The 22,462-nt window shown below is 41.5% G+C and overlaps 1 protein-coding gene across 1 annotated transcript in view; it reads left to right on the forward strand.

Moving 5' to 3' along the window:
* Window positions 1-21,414, forward strand: part of NDUFS3 (NADH:ubiquinone oxidoreductase core subunit S3) — a 53,474-nt gene extending 32,060 nt beyond the window's left edge. Inside the window, exons 4-7 of the mRNA XM_053720358.1 lie at window positions 917-1,066; window positions 2,765-2,890; window positions 9,009-9,128; window positions 21,174-21,414. Coding sequence (XP_053576333.1) covers window positions 917-1,066; window positions 2,765-2,890; window positions 9,009-9,128; window positions 21,174-21,338 — 561 coding nt within the window. The 3' untranslated portion in view covers window positions 21,339-21,414. The remainder of the gene's footprint in view (window positions 1-916; window positions 1,067-2,764; window positions 2,891-9,008; window positions 9,129-21,173) is intronic.
* The last annotated feature ends 1,048 nt before the right edge of the window (window positions 21,415-22,462 follow it).

Below are 22,462 nucleotides of genomic sequence, written 5' to 3' on the forward strand. Positions count from 1 at the left end.
TATCCTAAAGCAAAGAAAGTTTCATCTGCCAGTGGTTGTATATCTAAGAAGACACAATTCTTGTCCAGTGTTATTGAATCATCCTTACCTCATATGATTGAGGGTATCTAATGTAAGTGCATACCCCTAGGGGGATTTATACAAGAACAGAAGAAGATAGAAACATACTCTACATTTGTTATTTATCTTGACACACAAAGGAACTTTTTATGTCTAATACCACTTTTTCATTTATTTTTCGTGCTCTCCTTGAATATGTGTTTTAATATATTTATTTTTTAAGTGAATTTGTCATTGTGCAGTATATTGTGGGCATATAGTGTGTTTACCTGTTACCCAGTATCGCCCTCTATTTATTACTATTAGCCCTATTCAGGCTTTTACAGTATTTCCTTACTCACACAGCGCCATCTCTATAAATCTTGTGTATACCTATTCTTTTGGAGGTACTGGCAGCCTGTGTGATATTAAAGGAGCTATTTACATATATAGGGGTACTTTAGATCACTGCAAGTACTAGTCTCTAAATCTTAGGAGCGCTGTGGGGTTAGCTAGAGGGTTTCATCCAATAGCTTTCTGACTTACACACCTAAAATTCTTTCAGACCAATTTTTATACAACAAGAAAAGATTTTTTTTTTTTTTTAACATACTTTTTTTAAAAAAAAAATATATATATATTTGAACATGAGTTATGGTTCTTTGTCATTCAAGATAGTTTTTTTTTTTTTTTTTATCTTTTTCACACACCCTGAATTTTGCAGATACTACAAAGCCATTGTTTTCTGTGTAAAATTGTACTGCTTCCCGTGAGCCTGTCACCCTCAATCTAAAACCTATGGCCCGATGTTGTAGTTCTCTGTTTATGTGAATCCATACTGCAAGAATGCTGACTTGTTAAACTGTTCCTTTCCCAGGTAACCTGCTACGGAGAGCTGGAAGTTATGATTCATCCAGAGGGAATCATACCCGTCCTCACATTTCTTCGTGATCACACTAATGCACAGTTTAAATCTTTAGCGGATCTAACTGCCGTGGATATCCCGACAAGAGATTATCGTTTTGAGGTAAGTGAGAAAACAGGATTCACTGAACATACACACTCTCCTCTTTAGGAGACTGTTTACTGATTATCAGATTTTATTTCGTACAGTTTTTCTCAACTCCATATCTCAGGTACCCCCACCAGTGTAGATTTCAAGAATTTAACTGATAAATCAGATCAGTAGTTCAGTCACTTTGACCAAGTTATGGAAGTCCTTTAAATCTGACTTACACTGAAAAAAACTGTGTTTAGTATGTATAGTGTATGTCACTACCTTCTTACCTTCTGTAACGTTTCTTTAACCAGAAGGCAGCAACAGATTTTTTTTTTTTATTTTTTTTTTTTTATCAAATGTTGATTACAAGTGATGGTAAAAAACTTATGTTACAGGTAAAACTATCACCCTATTATAAGGCAGGGGTTGACAAGTTTGTTTAAAATTTAGGAGCCAGTAAGAATATTTATGAGCCAGACGGTGGTTATTGTTAGTATGGAGAATAACCCAAAAAAGTTAGGAGCCAGAGGTAGCTACCTGGCTCCTAGGTTTGTCAAGCTCTGCCATGAGGCATTGGTAACAATAGAAATTTTATACATATATTTTTTTATGTTAAAGGGACAGTAATCACTTTGTAATTACAACCTTTCTCTGCCTTCTTTCATTCAATTATCATATCAGGAGAGTCTGAAGGTTATTAGATACACACACACACACACACACTAACTATATGGTCAAAAGTATGTGGACACCCCTACTAATTATTGAGTTCAGGTGTTTCAGCCACACCCTTTGCTAGCAGGTGCATAAAAAAACAGCACATAGCCTTGAAATCTTCTTAGACAAATATTGCCAGTAAAAGGCTTGTACTGAAGAGCTCAGTAACTTTAAAAGTGGCACTGTCATAGGATGCCACGTCAGTTTGTGAAATTCCTGCCCTACTAAATCTGCCCTGATCAACTGCTGGTATTGTGAAGTGGACGGGTCTATGAGGAACAACAGCCCATCCACAAAGTGGTAGACCACGCAAACTCACAAAGGGGGGCTACTGAAGCATGTAGTGCATAAAAAAAATGTCTTATCTATTGCATCACTCAGAACCGAGTTCCAAATTGTCTCTGGTGGCAACACCAACACAAGAACTGTACACCTGGAGCTTCATGAAATAATGGGCACACAAGTCTCACGTCAGCATGCCCAATGCCAAGTGTCAGCTGGAGTTGTGTAAAGCTGTACACAAGAACTGTGTATCTGGGGCTTCAACAATGGGTACACAAGTCTCACGTCAGCATGCCCAATGCCAAGTGTCAGCTGGAGTTGTGTAAAGCTGTACACAAGAACTGTGCATCTGGGGCTTCATACAATGGGTACACAAGTCTCACGTCAGCATGCCCAATGCCAAGCGTCAGCTGGAGTTGTGTAAAGCTGTACACAAGAACTGTGCATCAGGGGCTTCATACAATGGGTACACAAGTCTCACGTCAGCATGCCCAATGCCAAGTGTCAGCTGGAGTTGTGTAAAGCTGTCTGAGACACTTTTCTCTTCTCTCTTTCCTCCTCTGAAAAACTAATAATAATCCAAAGACCCTTGTAAATCTGTGCAGCATGAATTGACCACGTATTCTAGTATAAAATAAGCCAAAGCCTTAATTAAATGGTATGTGCCAATTTACAGTTAATATCACATTATTTTCTTGTTGTTAGCTTTGCTTTTCTTTCTTACAGATAGTCTACAATCTCTTGTCTTTGCGCTATAATTCCCGTATCCGCGTGAAGACTTACACAGATGAGTTGTCTCCTATTGAGTCTGCAGTATCCATTTTTGAAGCAGCAAACTGGTATGAAAGAGAGGTAAATATGTTGGGTTTATTTTGTCAGGCTAAGAAAATCATCAAACTCTTGTCCCAGAACCAATGTTCTAAAATCTAGTAAACATTTTATCTTGTAGCACAGGCGGTGATATATTTAAATCTCCTGGCACCAATTATTGAGCTGTATGTACTGCTTTTTTATATACATTTTTTCCAATAATTCTGCTGAGCATGAAATAGTCTTTACACACAAAACAGAAATCAGTGATTTAAGGCTTTCCTGCCATTTACACACAGCAGTAAGTTTTACAGTACGGTGAGAGTAAATTACAAGGAAAGATTCAATCCTAATCCTAAAATTGCAAATGTTTACCAGTCTTCAAAAAAAATAATACAAAATAGTCCATGGCTTCATTCATTACTTTTGGGAATTAAGAACCTAGCCACTAGGAGGAGGCAGACACACCACAGCCAAAGGCTTAAATACCTCCCCCACTCCCCTCATCCCCCAGTCATTCTTTGCCTTTCGTCACAGGAGGATGGTAGAGAAGTGCCGAAGATTCTGAGTAGTCTCTTATGGAGGGTAGTACTCTCTGGAATGGGACTGGAGTTTTAAAAAGACACTCAATCAAAATTAAACTTTCATTATTCAGATAGAGCATGCCATTTTAAACAACTTTCCAATTTACTTCCATTAACTAAATTTCCACAGTCTTTTTATATTTAAACTTTTCGAGTCACCAGCTCCTACTGAGCATGTGCAATAAGTGCATGCATTTGTGAATGGCTGATGGCTGTCACATGGTACGTGTATGCATTTGTCATTGGCTGATGGCTGTCACATGGAACAGGGGGAGTGGAAAAAGACATAACTTTTAAAATTGTCAGAAAAAAAAAATCAACTACTCATTTGAAGTTCAGACTAAGTGCTTTTGCATTGTCTTGTTATCTTGCAATTGTTGATTATGCAAATCTACTGTGTTGACTGGTCCTTTAAGTAGCCCTGTCAGCCTCTCAGTGAGAGCCTGGTGAAAGTTAGAGTCCGGAGATGCAGGGAGAGTCTTTCTGCAAAACCATCCTGACTCATATTAACGGCTCCACAAGCAATCGGCGTTGACGAGTTTCGCTGCCTGCTTTCTGCACTCAAGGCCATATAATATTGTTTTATGTGTTATTGCTGCATTATGTGCAAGATGAGGCTCTAGCAAATGGTGGAACTTTCAGGTTGACTTCCAGGGGTATTTACAAGGCCGTTTTTTGCACGCTTTCTCCTTAGTGCAGGGGCGATACTGGGATGCATCCCATGTGGCCGGGTGTGGCGGTCTCCACTTCCTCTGTTGATCAGCGGCGCAGGAGACGAAGCGGTCTCTGTAGTCCGGGTCATAGGAGGTGGTGAGTCCCCTGGCCATTGGAGGTCTAAAGGTTTATTAGGTTTATCTAGTCCATAATAAAAGTGCAAGCTATGGAGGACTTAGAGGTGTTCGAGGGTACTCCCTCTTTAACAGAGTCTCATTCCTGTGTTCATTGTGAGGAGGTTCTTGTAGATCAGCCTGTTCCACATGCCTCAATAAAGTTGCGACATCTAAAAGTAAAAGGATGTCTAGTACTACTGAGCTGTCCACCTCTGAGGGTTCCCCATCCCATGAGGTGTGTTCCCTGCTTTCATCTCCCGAGTGCATATGCAACGCCACAGGGTCCAACCATTACTCCTTGATTTTGTGGATCAACTGCAAATGCTGTATCAAAAGTGATCCATGCCTTACCACGTTCTGCTAAGCGCAAGCGTAGGGCGTATCATGGCGTTCCGGCCCAGGGGTTGTCTACGCCTTCGGAAATATCTGAGGCGTTATACGATGACGAGGCCCACTCTGACTCTTCGGAGGAGGCTCCTTCTGGGTCGGAGTCCGTGTCATCTCATCCTCCGGCTGCGGAGGAGCCTAACTTTAGGTTTAGGATAGAGAATTTGCGCTTTTTGCTGAAACAAGTGCTTGCTACTCTGGAGGTTTTGGAACCGAAGCTTCCGGAGGAACCTTCGATTCCTAAGCTTGATCAGGTATACGAGGACAGGGTGGTGCCCCAGACCTTCCTGGTTCCTGTTAAGATGGCTAATATAATCAAGAATGAATGGGAGCAATTGGGAAACTGTTCCCCGTCCCGGACTCTCAGCTAGAGCTGTGGGGGACTGTCCCTAAGGTGGATGGTGCTATTTCCATGCTTGTGAAGCGGACAACTATTCCTCTCGAGGATAGTTTGTCGTTTAAAGAGCCCATGGATAAAAAGTTGGAAAACATGTTACGGAAGATGTTTCATCACACAGGGGTTTTTTTCAACCGGCAGCGGCTGTAACCGTGGTTGCCGGAGCTGCGACATATTGGTGTGAATCCCTGTGTGATATGATCGAGAGGGAGACTTCCATCGACGAGATACAGGATAAGATTAAGGCGTTGAGGATCGCCAATTCTTTCATTTGTGACGCCAATATGCAAATTATTCACCTGAATGCAAAAGTTTTAGGATTCTCCATTTTAGCTCACAGGACTCTGTAGCTAAAGTCTTGGTCTGCGGACCTCTAAGTCAAGGCTGTTGTCTCTGCCTTTTCAAGGAAAGATTCTGTTCGGTCCAGGATTGTATTCGATCATATCCACGATTACGGGAGGCAAGGGAGCTTTCCTACCACAAGATGAGAAGGCTAAGCCTAAAGGATCTACTTTTCATCTTTTTCGTGCCCGCCCGCCGCGAAAGCGGATCAGTCCAAGGGAACTTGGAAGCCTGCTCAGTCTTGGAACAAGTCCAAGCAGAACAAGAAACCCGCCAAGACGAAATCGTCATGAAGGGGCGGCCCTTGACCGGTCTCTGGACCAAGAAGGGGCGGCCCCCGACCGGTCTCTGGACCAAGAAGGGGGCAGATTGTCTCTCTTCTCCAAAGCCTGGTTGCAGGACGTTCAGGACCCTTGGGTTCTGGAGGTTGTCGCTCCAGGGTTACAGGATAGGATTCAGGTCCCATCCGCCCAGGGGCAGATTCCTCCTGTAAAACCTGTCTTCAAGACTGGAAAAGAGAGAGGCCTTTCTAGAATGTGTGAGCGATCTCTCCTCTCTAGGTGTTATCGTACCAGTACCCCAAGCAGAAAGGGGTCTAGAGTACTATTCAAATTTTTTGTGGTTCCGAAGAAGGGCATGTTCCACCCGATTCTGGACCTAAAGTGTTTAAACAAATTTGTAGCTGTTTCATCGTTCAAAATGGAAACAATCAGATCTATTCTGCCCCTAGTTCATGACGACAATAGACTTGAAGGATGCTTACCTTCATGTTCCAATTCACAGGGACCACTTCAAGTTCCTAAGATTGCGTTTCTGGCGATGGCCTCGAGAGTCTTCACAAATGTTCTGAGTGCGCTACTTGCAGTTGCCAGATCCAGGGGCATTGCTGTGGTACCCTATTTAAACGACATCCTAGTCTAGGCGCCGTCGTTCAGCCTTGCAGAGGATCCTTCGAGGGCTCTTCTTTTCTTGCTCCAATCTCACGTAAGATCAACTCAGGAAAGAGTTCCCTGGTTCCCAGCAAAAGGGTGGAGTTCCTGGGCACGATAATAGACTCTCTGTCCATGAAAATATTTCTAACAGATCGACGCAGGAAGATTGCGTCCACCTGTCTTTCCCTTCAGTCCTCCTGAAGCCCTTCGGTGGCTCAGTGTATGGAGATGATCGGGCTCATGGTCTCCAGCATAGACGTCATCCCTTTCACCAGGTTCCATCTCAGACCTCTTCAATTGTGCAAGTTGAGACAGTGGAACGGCGATCATTCAGATCTATCACAGCGGATATCCATGGATGCTCGGACCAGGGTTGCTGTTTGGGGTGCCAGGATGACACAAGGAAAATGGACTGAGAGGAGTCTCTCCTTCTGATAAATATTCTGGAACTTTGCGCAATTTACAATGCTCCGAGGGCGTGGCCTTCTCTCTGTGGCTTACATCAACCATCAGGGGGGTACGAGGAGCTCCCTAACAATGAGGGAGGTGTCTCGGATTTTGGAGTGGGCGGAGTCCCACAGCTGCTCGCTTTCAGCGATCCACATTCCATGTGTGGACAACTGGGAAGCGGACTTTCTCAGCAGGCAAACCTTCCATCCGGAAGAATGGTCTCTTCACCCCAGAAGTATTTGCGGAGATTTGTCTCAGATGGGGAACGCCAAAGATGGATCTCATGGCGTCTAGACTCAGTTGCATGCTACCCCGATATGGGTCTAGGGTTCCCCGGCAGAGCTCATAGATGCCTTAGCGGTGCCTTGGGGATTCAGCCTAGCTTACATTTTTCCACCGTTACCACTTCTACCTCATGTAGTGGCACGCATCAAACAGGAGCGAGCTTCGACCATCCTGATTGCTCCATCATGGCCGCAGAGGACGTGGTTTGTGGATCTGGTGGGGATGTCATCCTCTCCGCCATGGAGGTTACCCTGTCGCAGGGATCTGCGGGAACAGGTTCCCTTTCTACATCATAATCTTGTTTCTCTGAGGCTAACTGCGTGGAGATTTAACACTTAGTCTTAGCCAAGAGAGGTTTTTCTGATAGTGTGATTGACACTCTAGTTCAGGCAAGGAAGCCAGTCACTCGCCGCATCTACTATAAGGTGTGGAGGACTTGTCCTGGTGTGAGAAGCATGGATATCCTTGGCACAAGTTGACGGTATCCAGGATTCTGTCCTTTCTCCAGGAGGGTTTGGAGAAGGGTCTTGCCGCTAGTTCCTTAAAGGGACAAATTTCTGCATTATCAGTCTTATTGCACAGGAAACTCTCTGAGCTTCCTGACATTTAATCTTTTTTGTTCAGGCTCTGTCTAAAATCAGGCCTGTCTTTAGGCAGTCTGCTCCTCCATGGAGCCTAAACTTGGTCCTTAAGGTATTGCAGAGGGTTCCGTTTGAGCCTATGCATTCGATTGACATTAATATTCTATCCTGTAAGGTTCTCTTTCTATTGGCTATTGCATCGGCACACAGAGTATCTGAGCTCGCTGCCTTGCAATTCGAGCCCCCTTACCTGTTTTTTCATGTGGATAAGGATGTTCTTTGCATCGGTTTGGGGTTTCTTCCCAAGGTGGTGTCTAACCGTAACATCAATCAGGAAATAATTGTTCCTCCTTTGTGTCCTAGCCCCCCTTCTTCTAAGGAGAGGTTACTTCATAATCTGGTTGTGGTTCGTGCCTTCTATCTATCTAAGTTTTATCTTCAGGCTACAAAGGATATTAGACGGTCTACATCTCTTTTTGTGGTGTATTCCGGAAGCGCAAGGGGTAGAGGACCTCTTATTCTACTTCTGTCTTTTTGGTTGAGGAGCTTGATTCGCTTGGCCTATGAGACAGCGGGACATAAGCCTCCTCAGAGGATCACGGCTTATTCAACTAGAGCTGTGGCTTCGTCTTGGGCCTTCAAGAATGAGGCCTCTATGGAGCAGATTTGTAAGGCGGCTACTTGGTCCTCCTTACACACTTTTACAAAATTGTACAAAGTTTTACAAATTTGACGTTTTTGCTTCTGCTGAAGCTGCTTTTAGGAGAAAGGGTTTTACAGACTGTGGTGCCCTCAGATTAGGGTCCGCCTTTTACCCTCCCGGTTTCATTCAGTGTCCTCTAAGCTTGGGTATATGTTTACCAAAAGTGATGAATGAAGCCATGGACTCTCCTCCCCTTTAGATGGAAAACATAAATTATGCTTACCTGATCATTTTATTTCCATCGTGGGGAGGAGAGTCCACGGCTCCCACCTGTAACTCCGGTGGGCGGACCTAAATGTAATTTTATTCTTTTGGCACCATTTATATCCTGATATTTCTCCTACTGTTCCTTGTTCCCTTGGCAGAATGACTGGGGGATGAGGGGAGTGGGGGAGGTATTTAAGTCTTTGGCTGGGGTGTCTTTGCCTCCTCCTGGTGGCCAGGTTTTTAATTCCCAAAAGTAATGAATGAAGCCGTGGACTCTCCTCCACACAATGGAAATAAAATTACCAGGAAAGCATAATTTATGTTATATATATATATATAGTGCAGTTTTGTCTCTAAGTATTAGATGTGACAGAGTGAAGAGAAAAGCAGCTAGAATATGATATTTTAGGCTTTGTTTGTTTACTTGCACCATATATGTAAAGTGACATTATTTCTTTCTAGGTGTGGGATATGTATGGAGTATTTTTTGCAAACCACCCTGATCTGAGGAGAATTCTAACAGACTACGGATTTGAGGGCCACCCTTTTAGGAAGGACTTTCCCCTGTCTGGATATGTAGAGGTTTGAATTAATTTTGTAATTCATTTACAAAGCAGGAAACATCTGCTCATTTCTCCCATGTTGTGTAGGGTCTAGCAATTCATCTGAAATAACAAAGGTTAAAGAGGCATGAAGACCATTTTTTTTATGTCATTATTCAGACATATCATACAATTTTAAACAACTTTCCAATTTACTTCTATTATCAAATTTGCTATATTCTTGTGGTATATTTTGTTGAAGGAGCAGTAATGCACTACTGGGAACTAGCTGATCACATGAGCCAATTATATGAGGCATATATGTGCAGCCACCAATCAGCAGCTAGCTACCGGTAGTGCTTTGCTGTTCCTAGACCTACCTAAGTATTTTCAATAAAGGTTAGCAAGAGAACAAAGAAAGTTAGATAATAGAAGTAAATTGGAAAGTTGTTTAATATTGCATGATCTATCTGAATCATAAAATAAATCATTTGGGTTTTATATTCCTTTAACTCCTCCATGCATTGGCTTCTTTGTCTTTGTTCGATGCCTTTGTGAGCGTCCTCATAAGACGATGTACTTACTGTGGCTTCTGGCAGAGCCTTGCTACATAGTAAACATGACAGTATCCCACCCAGCTAATAGGCAGGCCTTGCAAAGAAGTGAACATCTCTGTCTGTTTCATAAACTCTAATCGAGTTTATTTCTCCGTTTTGTTGTATATTTTTGTCTTAACTCAATTTGAGGATTTCTTGGAATACAAAAAAACTACACTGGCAGTATCCTATCCCCTAACTACTGTCCTGAGAATAGCATGCATAGATTGTACATTGTGTTGGAGCAATACTTTTTTTATTGCATGACATGTATATTGTACAACATATTGAATTTATATTTGAAATAAAGTAGATTTCCTTAGAGACAGAAGGGTCGATAGCAAGAATTTACACATTATTAATTGTACTGTATTGTTACTTGGGGTTACAGGAATATAAAACAGTCAGTTTCATTGCTGTTATAAAAAAGCATTAAAGTGAATGTAAAGTTTAAAAACAGGGGCACTTTTTTTCATGAACGTTTACATTGCACCGTATTTTGAAAAATACTTACCTTATATCTTCTGCAAAGCCGGATTGGCGATACCCTGCCCGCTTCTTCCTGCTGTACTTAGGCAGCAATGACGAAACCGGCTTCCTCCAATCACGGCGTGGCCTCACAAGAAGGACGCTCTGTGGGGGGGGAAGCCATGAATGGAGGAAGCTGGCTTCGTCATTCGTGACGTATGTACAGAGGACCTGCGGGCAGGGGATCGCCAATCCGACTTTGCAGAAGATAAAGGTAAGTATTTTTCCAAATATCCTGCAATGTAAACTTTCATGAATGAAAGTGCCCCTGTTTTTAATAGTATTTATAAAAACAGTGCACTCATTTTTTAAAGTTTACCTTCACTTTAAGAAGTGGTTTATACTTAATATAACTCATTGCAAAATGTATTATTTTTTACAAGATTTAGCTTTCTCTTGTTAAGTGTATCCAGTCCACGGATCATCCATTACTTGTGGGATATTCTCCTTCCCAACAGGAAGTTGCAAGAGGATCACCCACAGCAGAGCTGCTATATAGCTCCTCCCCTCACTGCCATATCCAGTCATTCTCTTGCAACTCTCAACTAAGATGGAGGTCGTAAGAGGACTGTGGTGTTTTATACTTAGTTTATTTCTTCAATCAAAAGTTTGTTATTTTTAAATGGTACCGGAGTGTACCGTTTATCTCAGGCAGTATTTAGAAGAAGAATCTGCCTGCGTTTTCTATGATCTTAGCAGAAGTAACTAAGATCCTTTGCTGTTCTCACATATTCTGAGGAGTGAGGTAACTTCAGAGGGGGAATAGAGTGCAGGTTTTCCTGTAATAAGGTATGTGCAGTTGAAATTTTTTTCTAGGGATGGAATTTGCTAGAAAATTCTGCTGATACAGAAGTAATGTAAGTAAAGCCTTAAATACAGTGATAGGGACTGGTATCAGGCTTATTAATAGAGATACATACTCTTATAAAAGTGTATTTTTTTTATTGGGGCCTAGTTTTCTCTTGTTAAGTGTATTCAGTCCACGGATCATCCATTACTTATGGGATATATTCCCTTCCCAACAGGAAGTTGCAAGAGGATCACCCACAGCAGAGCTGCTATATAGCTCCTCCCCTCACATGTCATACCCAGTCATTCTCTTGCAACTCTCAACATAGATGGAGGTTGTGAGAGGAGTGTGGTGTTTTATACTTAATTATTTCTTCAATCAAAAGTTTGTTATTTTTAAATGGCACCGGAGTGTGCTGTTTTTTTCTCAGGCAGTATTTGGAAGAAGAATCTGCCTGTGTTTTCTATGATCTTAGCAGAAGTAACTAAGATCCACTGGCTGTTCTCGCACATTCTGAGGAGTGGAGTAACTTCAGAAAGGGAATAGCGTGCGGGGTCTCCTGCAAATAAGGTATGTGCAGTAAAATATTTTTCTAAGGAATGGAATTGACTAAGAAAATGCTGCTGATACCGAAGTAATGTAAGTAAAGCCTTAAATGCAGTGAAAGCGACTGGTATCAGGCTGATTAATGTATGTGCAGTAAAGTAATTTTCTAAGGAATGGAATTTGACTAAGAAAATGCTGCTAATACTGAAGTAATGTAATAAAGCCTTAAATGCAGTAGAAGCGACTGGTATCAGGCTTATCAATAGAGATACATACTCTTTAAAAAATGATGTTTAATCGTTTTTTGAGGTACATTGGTGATAAAACTTATTGGGGCATGATTTTTTCCACATGGCTGACTTATATTTCTGCATAGAAACAGTTAATTGAGGCTTCCCACTGTTGTAATAATGAGTGGGAGGGGCCTATTTTAGCCCTTTTTTGCGCAGTAAAAATTCAGTCTCAGTCTTCCTGCTTCTTCCTGCATGACCCAGGACGTCTCTAGAGAGCTCAAGGGACTTCAAAAGTCATTTTGAGGGAGGTAATCAGTCACAGCAGACCTGTGACAGTGTGTTTGACTGTTAAAAACGTTTTTTTCTCCATTGATTATCCGTTTTGGGTATTAAGGGGTTAATCATCCATTTGCAAGTGGGTGCAATGCTCTGCTAACTTAATACATTTACTGTGAAAATTTGGTTGCTATAACTGATTTGGTTCATTGTTATTTCAACTGAGACAGTTTTTTTGTGCTTCTTAAAGGCGCAGTAGCGTTTTTTATATTGCTTGTAAACTTATTTTAAAGTGTTTTCCAAGCTTGCTAGTCTCATTGCTAGTCTGTTTAAACATGTCTGACACAGAGGAACCTACTTGTTCACTATGTTTGAAGGCCAGTGTGGAGCCCCATAGAAATATGTGTACTAAATGTATTGATTTCACTTTAAATAATAAAGGTCAGTCTTTATCTGTAAAAGAATTATCACCAGACAACGAGGGGGAAGTTATGCCGACTAACTCTCCTCACGTGTCAGTACCTTCGCCTCCCGCTCAAGAGGCGCGTGATATTGTGGCGCCAAGTACATCAGAGACGCCCACAGCAATCACTTTACAAGACATAGATACTATTATGAATAATACCCTGACAGAAGTATTATCTAAATTGCCAGAATTAAGAGGCAAGCGCGATAGCTCTGGGATAAGGACAGAGGGCGCTGGTGCTATGAGAGCCATGTCCGATACTGCGTCACAGTTTGCAGAACATGAGGACGGAGAGCTTCATTCTGTGGGTGACGGATCTGATCCAGGGAAACCGGATTCAGAGATCTCTAATTTTAAATTTAAGCTTGAGAACCTCCGTGTATTGCTAGGGAAGGTTTTAGCGGCTCTGAATGACTGTAACACAGTTGCAATTCCAGAGAAATTATGTAGGCTGGATAGATACTATGCGGTGCCGGTGTGTACTGACGTTTTTCCTATACCTAAAAGGCTTACAGAAATTATTAGCAAGGAGTGGGATAGACCCGGTGTGCCCTTTTCCCCACCTCCTATATTTAGGAAAATGTTTCCAATAGACGCCACTACACGGGACTTATGGCAGACGGTCCCTAAGGTGGAGGGAGCAGTTTCTACTTTAGCTAAGCGTACCACTATCCCGGTGGAGGATAGTTGTGCTTTTTCGGATCCAATGGATAAAAAATTAGGTTACCTTAAGAAAATGTTTGTTCAACAAGGTTTTATCTTACAGCCCCTTGCATGCATTGCGCCTGTCACTGCTGCTGCGGCATTCTGGTTGGAGTCTCTAGAAGAGGCCATTCACACCGCTCCATTGGATGAAATTATGGACAAGCTTAAAGCACTTAAGCTAGCTAATGCATTTGTTTCTGATGCTATTGTACATTTAACTAAACTAACGGCTAAGAACTCCGGATTCGCCATCCAGGCGCGCAGAGCGCTATGGCTTAAATCCTGGTCAGCTGACGTGACTTCTAAATCTAAATTGCTTAATATTCCTTTCAAGGGGCAGACCTTATTCGGGCCCGGCTTGAAAGAAATTATTGCTGACATTACTGGAGGTAAGGGTCATACTCTTCCTCAGGACAGGGCCAAATCAAAGGCCAAACAGTCTAATTTTCGTGCCTTTCGAAACTTCAAGGCAGGAGCAGCATCAACTTCCTCCGCTCCAAAACAGGAAGGAACTGTTGCTCGTTACAGACAGGCCTGGAAAACTAACCAGTCCTGGAACAAGGGCAAGCAGGCCAGAAAACCTACTACTGCCCCTAAGACAGCATGAAGGGATGGCCCCCTATCCAGAAACGGATCTAGTGGGGGGCAGACTTTCTCTCTTCGCCCAGGCGTGGGCAAGAGATGTCCAGGATCCCTGGGCGTTGGAGATCATATCTCAGGGATATCTTCTGGACTTCAAAGCTTCTCCTCCTCGAGGGAGATTCCATCTATCAAGGTTATCAGAAAACCAGATAAAGAAAGAGGCATTCCTACGGCTGTGTACAAGACCTCCTAGTAATGGGGGTGATCCACCCTGTTCCGCGGACGGAACAAGGGCAAGGATTTTACTCAAATCTGTTTGTGGTTCCCAAGAAAGAGGGAACCTTCAGACCAATCTTGGACCTAAAGATCTTAAACTAATTCCTAAGAGTTCCATCATTCAAAATGGAAACTATTCGAACCATCCTACCCATGATCCAAGAGGGTCAGTATATGACCACAGTGGACTTAAAGGATGCCTACCTTCACATACCGATTCACAAAGATCATTATCGGTACCTAAGATTACCAGTTTGTAGCTCTTCCCTTCGGGTTAGCTACGGCCCAGAGAATTTTTACAAAGGTTCTGGGCTCACTTCTGGCGGTTATAAGACCGCGAGGCATAGCGGTGGCTCCGTATCTAGACGACATTCTGATACAAGCGTCAAGTTTTCAAATTGCCAAGTCTCATACAGAGATAGTTCTGGCATTTCTGAGGTCGCATGGGTGGAAGGTAAACGTGGAAAAGAGTTCTCTATTACCACTCACAAGAGTCTCCTTCCTAGGGACCCTTATAGATTCTGTAGAGATGGAAATTTACCTGACGGAGTCCAGGTTATCAAAACTTCTAAATGCTTGCCGTGTCCTTCATTCCATTCCACGCCCGTCAGTGGCTCAGTGCATGGAAGTAATCGGCTTAATGGTAGCGGCAATGGACATAGTGCCATTTGCGCGCCTGCATCTCAGACCGCTGCAATTATGCATGCTAAGTCAGTGGAATGGGGATTACTCAGATTTGTCTCCTCTACTAAATCTGGATCGAGAGACCAGAGATTATCTTCTCTGGTGGCTTTCTCAGGTCCATCTGTCCAAGCGCATGACCTTTTGCAGGCCAGATTGGACGATTGTAACAACAGATGCCAGCCTTCTAGGTTGAGGCGCAGTCTGGAACTCCCTGAAGGCTCAGGGATCGTGGACTCAGGAGGAGAAACTCCTCCCAATAAATATTCTGGAGTTAAGAGCAATATTCAATGCTCTTCTAGCTTGGCCTCTGTTAGCAACACTGAGGTTCATCAGATTTCAGTCGGACAACATCACGACTGTGGCTTACATCAACCATCAAGGGGGAACCAGGAGTTCCCTAGCGATGTTAGAAGTCTCAAAGATAATTCGCTGGGCAGAGTCTCACTCTTGTCACCTGTCAGCGATTTACATCCCAGGCGTGGAGAACTGGGAGGCGGACTTTCTAAGTCGCCAGACTTTTCATCCGGGGGAGTGGGAACTTCATCCGGAGGTGTTCGTTCAGCTGGTTCATCGTTGGGGCAAACCAGAACTGGATCTCATGGCGTCTCGCCAGAACGCCAAGCTTCCTCGTTACGGATCCAGGTCCAGGGACCCGGGAGCGGCGCTGATAGATGCTCTAGCAGCCCCTTGGGTTTTCAACATGGCTTATGTATTTCCACCGTTTCCGCTGCTGCCTCGACTGATTGCCAAGATCAAACAGGAGAGAGCATCGTGATTCTGATAGCGCCTGCGTGGCCACGCAGGACCTGGTATGCAGACCTAGTGGACATGTCGTCCTGTCCACCATGGTCTCTGCCTCTGAGGCAGGACCTTCTAATACAAGGTCCTTTCAACCATCCAAATCTAATTTCTCTGAGGCTGACTGCATGGAGATTGAACGCTGGATCCTTTCAAAGCGTGGCTTCTCGGAGTCAGTTATTGATACCTTAATACAGGCACGGAAGCCTGTTACCAGAAAAATCTACCATAAGATATCGCGTAAATATTTATATTGGTGCGAATCCAAGAGTTACTCATGGAGTAAGGTTAGGATTTCTAGGATATTGTCCTTTCTCCAAGAGGGTTTGGAAAAGGGCTTATCTGCTAGTTCGTTAAAGGGACAGATTTCTGCTCTGTCTATTCTTTTACACAAGCGTCTGGCAGAAGTTTCAGACGTCCAGGCTTTTTGTCAGGCTTTGGCTAGGTTTAAGCCTGTGTTTAAAACTGTTGCTCCTCCGTGGAGCTTAAACTTGGTTCTTAAAGTTCTTCAAGGTGTTCCGTTTGAACCCCTTCATTCCATTGATATTAAGCTTTTATCTTGGAAAGTTCTGTTTTTGATGGGTATTTCCTCGGCTCGAAGAGTCTCTGAGTTATCTGCCTTACATTGTGATTCTTCTTATCTGATTTTCCATTCAGACAAGGTAGTTCTGCGTACTAAACCTGGGTTTTTACCTAAGGTAGTTTCTAACAGGAATATCAATCAGGAGATTGTTGTTCCATCATTATGTCCTAATCCTTCTTCAAAGAAGGAACGACTTTTGCATAATCTGGACGTAGTCCGTGCCCTGAAGTTCTATTTACAGGCAACTAAAGATTTTCGTCAAACTTCTTCCCTGTTTGTCGTTTACTCTGGACAGAGGAGAGGTCAAAAAGCTTCGGCAACCTCTCTCTCCTTTTGGCTTCGTAGCATAATACGTTTAGCCTATGAGACTGCTGGACAGCAGCCCCCTGAAAGAATTACAGCTCATTCCACTAGAGCTGTGGCTTCCACCTGGGCCTTTAAGAATGAGGCCTCTGTTGAACAGATTTGCAAGGCTGCGACTTGGTCTTCGCTTCACACCTTTTCAAAATTTTACAAATTTGACACTTTTGCTTCTTCGGAGGCTGTTTTTGGGAGAAAGGTTCTACAGGCAGTGGTTCCTTCCGTTTAAGTTCCTGCCTGGTCCCTCCCATCATCCGTGTACTTTAGCTTTGGTATTGGTATCCCATAAGTAATGGATGATCCGTGGACTGAATACACTTAACAAGAGAAAACATAATTTATGCTTACCTGATAAATTTATTTCTCTTGTAGTGTATTCAGTCCACGGCCCGCCCTGTCTTTTTAAGGCAGATCTAAATTTTAATTAAAACTCCAGTCACCACTGCACCCTATGGTTTCTCCTTTCTTGTCTTGTTTCGGTCGAATGACTGGATATGACATGTGAGGGGAGGAGCTATATAGCAGCTCTGCTGTGGGTGATCCTCTTGCAACTTCCTGTTGGGAAGGGAATATATCCCATAAGTAATGGATGATCCGTGGACTGAATACACTACAAGAGAAATAAATTTATCAGGTAAGCATAAATTATGTTTTTTTCCACATGGCTGGCTTGAATTTTGCCTAGAAACAGTTCCCTGAGGCTTCCCACTGTTGTAATATGAGTGGGAGGGGCCAATTTTAGCGATTTTTTTGCACAGCAAAAAATTACAGACACAGACATCCAGCTTCTTCCTGCATGATCCAGGACTTCTCTGAAGGGCTCAAAAGGCTTCAAAAGTCGTATTGAGGGAGGTAAAAAGCCTCCCTCAAAAAACGTTTTTGTCATTTGTTATTCCGTTTTTGGTATTAAGGGGTTAATCATCCATTTGCAAGTGGGTGCAACTTATTACATACACTGTAAAAATTTCGTTATTGTAACTGCATTTTTTCACTGTTATTTAAAAATTTGGGAAAATTTGTGTTTCTTAAAGGCGCAGTAACGTTTTTTATATTGCTTGTAAACTTGTTTTAAAGTGTTTTCCAAGCTTGCTAGTCTCATTGCTAGTCTGTTTAAACATGTCTGACACAGAGGAACCTACTTGTTCATTATGTTTGAAAGCCATGGTGGAGCCCCATAGGAGAATGTGTACTAAATGTATTGATTTCACCTTAAACAGTAAAGATCAGTCTTTGTCTATAAAAGAATTATCACCAGAGGGTTCTGTCGAGGGGGAAGTTATGCCGACTAACTCTCCCCACGTGTCTGACCCTTCGCCTCCCGCTCAGGGGACGCACGCTAATATGGCGCCAATTACATCAGGGACGCCCATAGCGATTACCTTGCAGGACATGGCTGCAATCATGAATAATACCCTGTCAGAGGTATTATCTAGTCATTAATACCTTAATACAGGCTCGGAAGCCTGTCACCAGGAAAATCTACCATAAGATATGGCGTAAATATCTTTATTGGTGTGAATCCAAGAGTTACTCATGGAGTAAGGTTAGGATTCCTAGGATATTGTCCTTTCTCCAAGAGGGTTTGGACAAAGGCTTATCAGCTAGTTCTTTAAAAGGACAGATCTCTGCTCTGTCTATTCTTTTGCACAAGCGTCTGGCAGAAGTTCCAGACGTCCAGGCATTTTGTCAGGCTTTGGTTAGGATTAAGCCTGTGTTTAAAACTGTTGCTCCCCTTTGGAGCTTAAACTTGGTTCTTAAAGTTCTTCAGGGAGTTCCGTTTGAACCCCTTCATTCCATTGATATTAAACTTTTATCTTGGAAAGTTCTGTTTTTGATGGCTATTTCCTCGGAAGAGTCTCTGAGTTATCTGCCTTACATTGTGATTCTCCTTATCTGATTTTTCATTCAGACAAGGTAGTTCTGCGTACCAAACCTGGGTTTTTGCCTAAGGTGGTTTCTAACAGGAATATCAATCAAGAGATTGTTGTTCCATCATTGTGTCCTAATCCTTCTTCAAAGAAGGAACGTCTTTTGCATAATCTGGACGTAGTCCGTGCCTTGAAGTTTTACTTACAGGCTACTAAAGATTTTCGTCAAACATCTGCCCTGTTTGTCGTTTACTCTGGACAGAGGAGAGGTCAAAAAGCTTCGGCAACCTCTCTCTCCTTTTGGCTTCGTAGCATAATACGCTTAACCTATGAGACTTCTAGACAGCAGCCCCCTGAAAGGATTACAGCTCATTCTACTAGAGCTGTGGCTTCTACCTGGGCCTTTAAAAATGAGGCCTGTGAACAGATTTGCAAGGCTGCGACTTGGTCTTCGCTTCACACCTTTTCAAAATTTTACAAATTTGACACTTTTGCTTCTTCGGAGGCTGTTTTTGGGAGAGAGGTTCTACAGGCAGTGGTTCCTTCCGTTTAAGTTCCTGCCTTGTCCCTCCCATCATCCGTGTACTTTAGCTTTGGTATTGGTATCCCACAAGTAATGGATGATCCGTGGACTGGATACACTTAACAAGAGAAAACATAATTTATGCTTACCTGATAAATTTATTTCTCTTGTAGTGTATCCAGTCCACGGCCCGCCCTGTCCTTTTAAGGCAGGTCTAGATTTTAATTAAACTACAGTCACCACTGCACCCTATGGTTTCTCCTTTCTCGTCTTGTTTCGGTCAAATGACTGGATATGGCAGTGAGGGGAGGAGCTATATAGCAGCTCTGCTGTGGGTGATCCTCTTGCAACTTCCTGTTGGGAAGGAGAATATCCCACAAGTAATGGATGATCCGTGGACTGGATACACTACAAGAGAAATAAATTTATCAGGTAAGCATAAATTATGTTTTTTCTCCCTCCCCCCCCCCCCATTTGTGCAGTGTCCATTACTTCCTGTCAAATCCCCACAAGGGGGCTGTCTCTCTATAGTAAGACAAGGTAATAGTTTTTCCTATGACGTATCTGCTAGCTGCGTTCGGTTTATTGCCTATGTTCAGTAGGGGATTTTTGCTGCAAAAATCATGTGACCACAGAACCTAAGTTCTGCACGGTCTTCTTTCTTATCTAGCTGATAATTTCTAGGTTTTGGTTTAACAAGGAAACAGTTGTTTGCTGGTTTTTAACGCAATCTGTTTCTTTTCATGTTTTCTTTGTTTTAATACAAAGAAACACTGTTTTGTATCCCTTTTTTTTATTTATTTATTTTTATTTAAGCAGCCACCAATCGGCAGCTTGTTTTTAATTTTTGCAATGAAAAATAAATACATCATTCTGCAATTAATGGACATAACATTCAAAAGTTTATCAATAATATACATTGCATGACAATTATACAACTGTGACTACAGGCAGCAGAGAAGATGTGGACATTTCATAGGCAATACATTTTATTGTCCGAAAATAAGATGGAAAGAATGAAAAATGAACATCAATTGAGTATTTCATTCTGCAGTTACTTCTCTGCTATTTACTAATATTTCTCTTTCTAAATTAAGGAAACATAGAAACAAAACAAATAAAACAGAAGGGAGAAGAGGGAAGGAGGGGAACTCTAATACAGAAGTTGTCGCCAATATACAGGATAGGCGTTCAGCTGTATCAGTTGGAGAAAGAGAGGGGAGGAATCTGTGATTTGAATCTCAGAGGGGAGAGATACAATTACTTTGTCCCATTTAGCCATCAAAACTTTAAGCTTGTTATCTAGAAAGATCATAGGATTATATTGATCCAAAACTAATTGATGTACCATGTTATTGACTTAAGAGATAGGTGCTTTTAAGGACCATATTTAAAAAACATGAAAGTTTAAAACCACTTTCAAAACCTGGATTACCCCTAATTAGGAGGTACTTGGATATTTAACAATTTACGTCCAGGTATTTACATACTTTATTTCAAGCTAACAATACTTTTTTATATATATATATATATATATATATATATATATATATATATATATATATATATATATATATATATATATATATATATATATATATATATATATATATAGTGTGTATATTTTGGGATTCTGCCTGTAATATGCTGAAAACTACTCAAATGTAGGAGAGCTTTGAGAGTATGGAGAGATCATAGCGTCTTCTAACTTATAGTTTGTAATGTGATCAATGTCTGTGATCCAATATAGGGCTATCTTAGTCAGACAAGCCCAGTTATTTTTAATGTTAGGGAAGGCAAAACCTCCATCCTCTTTGAAATGAGTAAGCTTAAATAGTGAGATATGTGGTTTCCCAGAGACCCATAAAAAGCGGGAGCAATTAGAGTTAAACTTCAGTATATCTTTATTACGCAAATATATCGGTATATTTTGAAGTCAAAAAAGAATTTTGGGTAACAAATGCATTTGTAATAGTGCTATTTTCGCAGACAGAGTAAGGGGATAGCTTACGCCAACTTTGCAACTCTAAGAAGCATTTCTGCCACATGGGAGTGAAATTAAGATCATACCAGTCATCAGGATTTTTGGATAGAATAATGCACAGATATTTGTTACTTCTGTCTGTAAGCATAAAAGGATTTTCCAATTGGCTATATATATATAATTTTTTATTTTTTTTGATAATCCAATAAATCTCTGATTTCTTAAGATTTAGTTTTTTTATACATTTTTATAATACAAATAATTATTTTATATGTGATCTCTGGCAGGTACGTTATGACGATGAGGTAAAGCGTGTGGTGGCAGAGCCAGTACAGCTGTCACAAGAGTTTCGGAAGTTTGACCTGAGTAGTCCATGGGAAGCGTTTCCAGCTTATCGACAGGCACCAGAATCTCTGAAGATTGAATCCGGAGGCAAAGATGAAGCCAAGTAATGGGCTATGTGAAGTTTAATGTTAGTCTACTTATGATGCCCTATTTATGTATATAAAATAAACGGCTTATGTCTAATACCAGTGTGCACAGGTTTATTCGGAGTGTAATATTTGCAATGCCTTTCATCCAACTTGCAAAATCACAGTATATATCATCCTAACAAAACAATATTTGGCTAGTGGTTTTTTTTTTTTTTTTAACAAGCTTTATTTATAATTATTACACATTGCTGTACAGTGACATTACAAGAACATGCACCAAATATTGACAAAGGCAATGGAGGGAGCCCTCCTTGTTCAAGCATATAGTGAGTGTCTGATTCATTAGGCAAGTAATAATTATTTACACCAGTTAAAGACATGACATGGTACATTTTAAAATAAAATCATTTATAAAAGAAAAATATATATACGGCCAACATTTAATTGAATGCCAAAAGAACCCAAAAATAGCTACCTGCAACAAAAATACTCCGATTAAACACACAAAACATTTAATGCAGATACATCTTAAGTTTATCTTGCAGCCAGGTGAGTTCTCACTGCTTCATTTTCAGTTCATGTAATGGTATTGTTTTATATCTATATATAGCTTACAATAATGCAGAGAAGCGACGTGCTAATTAAGGAGAGATGCTCGCATGGGTTGGTTTGTGCTACGGAATGACCTGTAGTACCATTTTCTGATTAGAAAGGCCTGTTAAAGGGAAGAGAAACCTTAAAGTTTTCTTTCATGATTCAGACAGAGCATACCATTTTAAACAAGTTTCCCTTTTATGCATTATCAAATTTACTTCATTCTCTTAGTATACTTTGTTAAAGTGGCAGCAGTGCACCAGCAGCACATCTTGTGAGCAAATGACAAGAGGAATATATGTGCAAACACCAATCAGCAGCTATCTCACTGTAGTACATTGTTGCCTTTACGCCCACAAAGGATACCAAGAGAAAGAAGTAAAGTCCAAATTAAACTGTTGTAATTCGGATAGGGCATGTAATTTTAAACAACTTTCCAGTTTACTTTTATCATCAAATTTGCTTTGTTCTCTTGGTATTTTTAGTTGAAAGCTTAACCTAGGTAGGCTCATATGCTTATGTCTAAGCTCTTGAATGCTGCCTCTTAT

The sequence above is a fragment of the Bombina bombina genome, chromosome 7 (assembly GCF_027579735.1).
Source record: "Bombina bombina isolate aBomBom1 chromosome 7, aBomBom1.pri, whole genome shotgun sequence".
NCBI lineage: Eukaryota > Metazoa > Chordata > Amphibia > Anura > Bombinatoridae > Bombina > Bombina bombina.